Consider the following 8987-nt stretch of genomic DNA (forward strand, 5'->3'; position numbering starts at 1 on the left):
TATCTTGTTCCAAAATAATAAATAATAATAAATGAATTTTGACTTGTGCATTTACAAAGAAAAGTAAAGGAAAATTAAATTAAATTAAATTAAAATTAAAAACAATTTTTTAATATTTGAAGAAATAATTTATGTTTCAATAAATAATCTCATTATTAATTTTTATGAATGTACGTTTGCATCAAATAAAAGTATTACAGTTTGGAATTTCATTTACTGGCTTTTAAGTTTTAATGTTATTAAAAATTAGAATTACCTTTTACATATTTTCTTTAAATTTTAAACTTTTATAATAATTTCTCGTAATTTAATAATTTATGCAAACGAAGACAGAAATCTATAAAGTACTGTAATTTTGCCATATAACTTGAAGATCGATAAAGAAGTTATTCAGAAACTTAGTAAAAGCAGTTTATTCGAATTGTTTATTGCATTTTTTTTCACGTTGTTGCATTTTTAAAAGAGCCGAACTGTATGAAAGATGTTGCAAATTTATTTTTGATTGAGAATTTTTCTTATGAAGTAAGTTAAATGTTTACATAATTGCATTTTTTATTTCACCAGTTACTGTAATGAATAATGACGCGAATTTTTTAATCGAGTAGTTTTTACAGTTTTATTTTCCATTTATTTTCGCTTTTCGTAGTGAAAGACATTTATCCATGAATTTAATTAATTACAATTTATAGTGTTTAATTATTGTTTTTTAATTTATTATTATAGCCATCAACTTGTTTAAAATAAAATTTGATGTAACATTCTAATTATTTTGATGGAAAATACTTAAATATATAATTATTAATGAAAATTTTAAGTAATTGAAATATGTTGCTTATCTGTATTCATAGTTTATACTATTAGTGACAGCATTAATGGTGGTACACAGTAAATGTTACTTTTTTGAAGTTTTTCTTTTCCAGGTATGTACTTCATCATCAATACAGTCTTGATTGTTTTGTGCTAATTTATATTATAGATTTTTTGCAGAAAGTTCATACTGTATTAGTTTTAAAGACTCGATACTGTTGAAGAATAGCCAATGTTTTATTCATATTTTTAATTATTTTTTTTCATACTTCGTAAGTAACTTACAAATATTGTGAGACAGTTCCAGGAACAGATTATTTACCTTTATATAAAAAATATTTTTAAATAGATCATGTATGATAGTTAACAACGAAATATTGTTTTTTATTTGTATTTTGCAAGCTTGTAAAATTTGTCAGTTTATGTAATCAGTGTACTTCTTTTGCAATCACTGTTGCGTATTCGTGACATATTGAACAAGCTATGTATATTTATTATGATGCAAAAGTTTAGATATGTAAACGTAAACATTCATGTTCATTTGTTCAGCTTTTAGTTTTGATATTTTATTTGACATACTTAGCAGTATGTAAAATCTTAATTTGGTTGTCGTAATTATTCCTGATTTTTAGTCATAATTTTTCACTGGTAACGTTTTGCTAGTACTTATATCAAATGTCATATAGTTTAATTGGGAAGATTGTTTTTCTTAAATTGGATTCATAATATTCTGTTAATAAATAATGAGAATGTAAGTCTTTCTTTACCATGATAAATGTGTGTTGTATATTCGCAAAACTTTGGTACTTAACGGAATACTTTGCAATTTAAAGTATGTATTCATGTAAGTACTCAAACATGTAATATTTTGAGTCATTGCCTTATAAATTTATTAAAGTGAATTTAAAGTGTTTTCTTATGGTTATGTATATTTCAACTGTGAGTCAAATGAAAAGATTTTTGTATTTTATTTTATTTTATAAGAGCAAATATTTTTGATATTTTGAAGATTAGAATATGTGATAAATAATTTCTAGCTATGCAATGTAAAAATGATGAACAACATATATCACTAGCTAAATGAAAAAATTTAATAATATAGTGCAACAAACAAGATAATTAATGAACAAAAGATTTTGAAATAAAAGTAGAATAAAATAAATTATTCATGGAGTTTGAAAGTTTATAATTTTTACTGTTGAAGTTATTGCTGAAAAAATTGCTTTTTAAAATTGTACTTTGAGAGAGCAGAATATAAATTAGGAAATAAATGCAATATAAATATAAATCGATCAGTCAGTCAGTGCGAATCCTGTTTCTAATAAATGTTCATTTTGTTTTTGCTATTTTTAATAATTTGTCACTTAGGGTATGTTCGACACTCATTTTTTAAAATTCATTCTTCGATGAGTGAACAGAATTATTTATTAGTACTGTCTAAGTTGTGATGACAGCTCTCTTTGAGTCAGCCAGTTAGCACCACATTATGTAATCCATGAGTTAGTATGCGATAGATAAGCAGTGAGAGATGTGAATGAATCATCAGAAAGTAGAAAGCATTTTCTCCCTCAGTCACTGTTGCAGTTGCAAATATTTAATGTTAACAATGTTCACGAATGTTCTTTGATGATGATGATGGAAAATGGCCTAATTTGGTAACGCATATTGGCTTCCAGCTGGCAAATTTGATTTAAGACATTGCTATAATTACTCTGATTTTTTGGAACTGAAAATGGTTCTGAAATTAGTAGGCATTTTTAGTCATGTGACACGTGGTACGGAGCAGCAGTCTAAAAAATTTAGGCAAAGAGTGATGACAGTTGAAATCCAAAATCCGCGGTTTATTTCCTAGAGATGAGGATGGTTTAGCTGTTGTTTTATGGGTTAAAATAGAGCTATGATGCTTTCTTCAGCCAACATTAATCCACTTGGAAAGAAAAAATATGGAATTCATAAAAATGCGATGTTGAATTCAATGCGCCGGTAACATTTGAGGGTTATACAACGTGCACATGGAGAAGTAGAACGGAATGATATGATTATTAGTTTGTACAGAACGGTCTAAAATACCCGAAATGACATTCAGAGGGTTAATATATTACTATATATTGAATGTATTTTGAAATATCTCTTTTGATACTGCCACTACCAAAAAGATACTTTTTACAAATTATCTGTCAATCTTTTAGCTACATTGAAAATTTTGAAAATTTACCTATTATAACACATGTTAAATTTTTCAGCTTGTATTGAAAATTTGTTGTGGGCTTGTTTAATAGGATGTTTACTGTGAAAAGAAAGCAAAACAAAAGATGTATTTAGGTTTTCTCAGAATAAAATGCTGTTTTTCTTTTAATAATATTTTACTGTGCACACAGCAGGGAATATATATTTATTTATATATCTGCTTGCATTCTGATTATTGTTAAACGTAAGTGAAATTTAATATCTGTCACATAAATGAAATTTGTGAACACTATATTACCTTTGAGCACTGTCTCGGCGAGTGCAAAAATGCTTTTAATATTCATGAAATTGATGCTAAATTGTCGATTGTTGTTGTGAATGAATGCAAATTCAACGACTTTGATGCAGAAATTTAAAAATTTTTGAAAACATTTGTATCATTACGTAAGTTTGTTTATTTTTTTAGCAGTAACTTCTATTTTACCTGTTTTGATTGAACTATTTATAGCAGTTTACGTTGTATTTTGTTTAAGTTTAAGTTACATTGTATTCTGCTTTGCTTTCGTTTTGGTGATTGTCCTAAAATAGGATGGATTGTCATCGAGAAGAAGCCACAATTGCAGTTATTTATGTTTTATTTTTCGTCAACAGAAGAGGCTTTTAATTTTCCTTGTTTTTTTGCATTCCAGCAGTTTAAACTGTTTATTTTATTTTGTATGTATTTGAATATTCTTGTAATTTTATAATTGTGCTGCTGTCTGATTGTTTCAATTGTATATTCACTTTTCTGTTTTTTGAATGCTGAATTTGAATAAAAATGAGAAGTGGTTCAAAGATTCTCTGCCTTTGGATGATAGTTGTAAAATGATTGTAAATCGTGTTAATAATGATTTTCGAAATCAACTTTTTGCTAATGGAAGATAATTACTTAATTGAAATTAAAGCGTACCAACTGTAAATTTGATATTTGTGAAAATCACCAGTGGAATATGATATAAAATTTAAATTAAATATTCTATACGATTATCAGAATATTTGGTGGATCATGTGTACTGCTGATTGAATTGAAGCAATGGTTATGCTTTTAGACTATCGTTATTAAAGCAGTTGCCTCATTGAAAAAGAGCGCGATGCAGCAAAAGTAAACATTTCTGATTATTACTTTTACAGTGAAGTTAGCGGCGGTCAAATTACAAAAATCTGGACCTTTGATGAAAGCATAATAATAATAATAAGAGTGCTTTGTTTCTCTTTGCTTTGTATAAAACTTGCACACCTTATAAATGAGTCAGTTTGTAGCAGAAAATTTTTTTCAGAAAAGTTAACAGTGGATATAAAATGTCCACTTTTCCGGAGATGAAATTTCGTGATAAGCTGGCAGAGCTACGTCAGTCACAGCAGAGTGTGCAGACTTTATCATTGTGGGTTATTCACCATCGAAAGAATGACAGAGAAATTGCTCGCCTTTGGCTGGAGACAGTGCTGAAAGAACGTCGACCAGAAAAGTTGCTAAGTTTGTTCTACTTAGTCAACGACGTGGTGCAGAACAGTCGACGTAAGCATGCTGCTTTTTTGGAACATTTTCGTAATGTGCTGGATGCAGCATTTGCGCATGCGGTTCCACTTTTCGATTCAGAAGATTTGAAACGACTCGCGCATATATTGGATATTTGGCAAGAGAGAAATGTATATCAGTTGGATGTTATTCAATCATGGCGTGGTGGTCTGTCTGCACCGCGAGAGGAAGCGCTTGCGGCTTCTGTTCCTAAAATATCAGAGGGAGGAGAACCGCTGACGCCGTTAATGTCACCACAACCATTGTCGACGCACTTTGATGAGAAAACCGTTTCAAACTGCAATCAATTCGCCAATGATGACAGAAATGACGAAACACGTTTGCACGTCATTGCACTGGTAACAGATGTAATAGATTTTTTGACAAAGTTGAAAAATTCACCTTCGTCTGATGCATTTACACGGCAAAGCATCGCCGCTTTGCCGGCAGATCTTTGCAATCTGCAAAAAATACGCAGCATTACCGATTCGCAAGAGTTGGATAAGCATCTCACCATTGCAGAACAAGCGCAGCATATGGTGAACGAGTACGTGAAACGTTTGTCTGAAGAAATGGAGATGCGTTCTAAAATGATGAATACTTTGGAAACTCTAACCGAGATTCTACGAAAAAGAGCCGATGAAGGTGCCGAAAAATATGCACGGCTGATGAATTTGGCCGTGGAAATAGATTCCAAATGTAACGCCCTGCAGCAGCATTATCAATCTTTGCCCGTGATCTCTACAGAGAATATCGTATTAGAAGAGCGGCAAATGCCCACCGTGAATGATTTGATCGAAAAATAATCACAGAAACTGGAAAATACTTTTAATAATGCACGTGTTTTTTTCAGTTATTCAGAAAACCAATAGTATATTTGCAAGAAATATAATACACGAAACAATTGTCGTTTTACAATATAACTTTTATTCAATTATGTATTTATATGCAGTGCAGTTCAATAACTGCTGAATTTCTTTAACTTCTCCTAAGTATTACTACAAAGCAATATCGCACAAATAAAATGCGAATGATGAAGCAGTTTGTACATTCTTGAACAAACAGTTCTGATCTGATAAACCGATTATTTCTTATGAACATTTAACATTTCCTTAATAACAATTTCTGGTGAAAAATGCATTATACAAAAAACAAAAAGACATGATCCACATTAACTGGAACCAAAGCAATGAAATAACGTTCGGGACGGAACAGCACCGACCTCGTCGGTGACACATCCATGAGCCGGTGCTCATGAGATCGGGCTTGGGCAAGAACAATGCGCACGCAACGCCGGATAGATTGCTATCGCCGCGTCCGGGGACCCGGGTTCGGGGCCAGGAGAGACCCCTGCGGAGCCCAGAATCAGCCATTGTTCGCGGGACAGTGGCTGTTTGCGCAATCATACGCCGGTGGCAGGTTAATCGACGACCCTGTAGGAGCAGCCGTAGTAACGGAACCGCCAATTGGCCACTGGCGCCGCGAACCAATCGAAGATGAAGAGATCTGAAGCCGGGCGGCTTACTGGAAGCAGACTGTGATTTAGGTCGGCGCCTCAGATATCCAGCGCCCAACAGTGGACTGTAGAACTGTGTAGACACGAGCGTGACTCTCGGTCGTAAGGTGATCTTCGCGTCCTTGACTTGTCTCTCTTCGATCCTCTCCGGTTGACGTCTTCGCGATTCGTGGACTGTACTTCACGATGCGCTACCACGATACGCACGAGTTACTTCAATTGGGTGCAGTTCCTCTTCGGTCCGTTCTGCGTCCTTGGGCTCGTTTTCTGCGGATAGGCAACTTCTCACGAAGCGCTGACGGTACACGCTGATTTGCAACATACCCACAGCATTCCCATCGATTCTTGAATGCAGAGGGTCAGCGGTGGTGTAATCCATCGTCACCGCTAATGCTGACTGTCCTGGGGGGCTCTCCCCCCCCCTTGCGGCAATTGTGTAGTCCCAACTAATTTTTATATTGAAAAAATGAATTGCCTGTAACATTACAATAATAATAATAATGTGCTACATTATGTCATTGTTCGTATCTTTGTTCACAGCCAGTATTTATTACTATGATTTGTGCGCTTGAGCGTGTGGCATCTCCCTCTGTGTATTAGCTTATATTGGTTATTTGGGATACAAACTAAAATTCATCATTATTTATTTCCATCATTCGAAAAGACATCTCAAATCTACGATGCAGAAAATAGCACAAACTAGTGATGAACACTGATGAGTGAAATAAAAGAAAATAGAATTAACGGTCTTGTTCTTTACAAATTAAATATCTTTACTATAAAATTGCATCATTCAACAAAAAATATAGAAGCAACAAATGAAGAGAAAATGGAAGAAATAACTGAACAAAGAGATATTAAAAAAACATGATTATCTGAGTCATTCATTGTTTTCATAATTCGACACGTAATGATTTCTTTTACGATGGAAGCGATGCTGGCCTTGCTCACAAAGTTTTGAAAAACAAATTTTCAGAAAAAAAAGCCAGCAAAATCAAAAAAGTATTTCGATGTTAACAAATCAACAGCTGCTTATCCTAATTTTGGCTGAAAACCGCAGCTGTGGACAATTTATCACTTGCTGCTTTTCCCTTTGTATTCATATAACCTTCAGCAAACCGTTAGAACACTTTCAGCATCAAGCAATGAAGCAGTTTGTGTGTGATTAATTTCCTTCTGTCAGAATCACCAAAAGGCATTGCCAGCACAAACGAGAGGATCTTCAATGATAGATAAAATGACAAATGTTGCAAAAGAATATAAAAATATTTTTGTTCACTTCTCAAACTAGCCAATTACTGATCGATCATGAGCAACCTTTCAGCGAACAGATGATCACAAGAAGTTTCGTTAGTAACAGACATTTCAGTCATGGGTGTGTAAGATTTTCTATCAGAGGAAGAGCTAAGCCACGAGTTGGATATAGAGACACTATCAAATAATGAAGACCATACACTCCGATTTTTGTGAGAGTAGTTTGGATGAATCAGGCGGAGAAACTTTCCACAATAGTGATCATTACGGGAAGAATTTGCAAATGGTAAAATCCAGAATTGAGCGACACATTTCTCATGGCATTACTGTGCAGAGGACACAGGTAGAAGCTTAACACCTGTATTTCTCTAGACGACGAAGAGTAAAAACAATGAAGATACCGCAAACAGAAGGATACTTCAAGATCGGGAAAGAACTACGGTAGTACGGTTGTTGAAATCGAACAAAATGATATTCGTTGTTGGTTCTTGGTATTTACGGAAGCGGACCTTGCTCGAATCTCATAATAAATATCGTATTCCTGATATGCATTTTGGATGCGAGAATGCTACCGGCAAAGCGCGTATTGGAGAAAGCGGCTGCAGGACAGCGGCAGAGAGTCAGAAAATATGACACCGCCGCGTCGTCGCCAAGCGATAACCATGATTGCAGACGAAAAAGCCCGACTAAGACAGTAGATCATCACAACTGGTATACAAAGAAACATCCAGAATGCCATTAAAGTGCTATTGGGAAAACAATCTATTCGATCTGCTTCAGAGGCAAAACCGGAAAGAAGGCAAAAAAAAGAAAGGCCGAAACGATTAATTTTACATTTAGTCCAAATTTACTGGAAGTGCTTTTCAATTGTTTGAATACGAAAATTATTGTATGATAATCAAGCTGTATGAAAAATGTAGTGGAGGAGAAAGTTTATATTCATCGAAACATTTCAGTTGATGCTCAGAATTTTTGGATAAATCAACTTTCTGATCAATGAGAAGCACGTTTCAGCCAATGTTCAATTTCATAGACGATTGTTATTGTGATTTATTAAATATTATTCATTGGAAAATAAATTCATTGGCATAGCAGTTGATGGAAAAATGTCTACGACACTGCGTGTTCCCAGACCGTCTCCGATTCTGGTACTGACGTCAGCCCAACGTTGCTTAACTTCGCAGATCGGGCGGGATGCGGTGCTTTCAACGTGGTATGATCGTAGACATTTGCTAAATGAATCAACAATCCTTTTAAGACCACAGTGGCCGTAAATACCATTTCCAATATCATCGGTGCAGTTTTGGCACATTTTTTACAATTGGCCTGGTAGAACTTTTTATGTTATCAATTTCTATTTGGTCACTTCATTGCCAAAACAACTCCAGCCAAATAAATCCCAACAAAGCGATTACTTTGAACGTCGAACACGAGCCGAGCACCATTTCACATTCAACAGCATGAAATATCAATTTATTACACTGAACAAGTGATAAATTATCCATCGTATATGCATAAATCCAGTACTGTTGCCAATTTCAATTGTACAATGTTGGCGCTTCAAACGGAACAAACAAACAAACAGCTAAAATTATGAACTACTAATTTTACATTTTGTCCAAATTTACTGGAAGTGCTTTTCAATTGTTTGAATACGAAAATTATTGT

At 33.8% G+C, this 8987-nt stretch overlaps 2 protein-coding genes and 1 non-coding gene across 3 annotated transcripts; 1 reads left to right on the plus strand and 2 right to left on the minus strand.

Moving 5' to 3' along the window:
- The first annotated feature begins 3792 nt into the window (after positions 1 to 3792).
- Positions 3793 to 5355, plus strand: Tsp_02036 (cyclin-dependent kinase inhibitor 2B-related protein). The gene is made up of 3 exons (XM_003377795.1): positions 3793 to 3864; positions 4083 to 4135; positions 4311 to 5355. Exons 1-3 carry the CDS (start codon positions 3793 to 3795, stop codon positions 5353 to 5355), a joined length of 1170 nt encoding a protein of 389 aa, XP_003377843.1.
- A 192-nt stretch (positions 5356 to 5547) lies between these two features.
- On the minus strand, positions 5548 to 6444 carry Tsp_02035 (hypothetical protein). The gene is made up of 3 exons (XM_003377796.1): positions 6261 to 6444; positions 5749 to 6239; positions 5548 to 5601 (listed from the first exon to the last, which is right to left on the minus strand). The coding sequence occupies exons 1-3, from the start codon at positions 6442 to 6444 to the stop codon at positions 5548 to 5550; spliced, it is 729 nt and encodes a 242-aa protein (XP_003377844.1).
- A 1982-nt stretch (positions 6445 to 8426) lies between these two features.
- Positions 8427 to 8542, minus strand: Tsp_02034. Its single transcript has one exon. It is a non-coding gene; the product is annotated as a 5S ribosomal RNA (ribosomal RNA).
- Between the last annotated feature and the right edge of the window lie 445 nt (positions 8543 to 8987).

The sequence above is a fragment of the Trichinella spiralis genome (assembly GCF_000181795.1).
Source record: "Trichinella spiralis strain ISS 195 chromosome Unknown Scfld4, whole genome shotgun sequence".
NCBI classification, from domain to species: domain Eukaryota; kingdom Metazoa; phylum Nematoda; class Enoplea; order Trichinellida; family Trichinellidae; genus Trichinella; species Trichinella spiralis.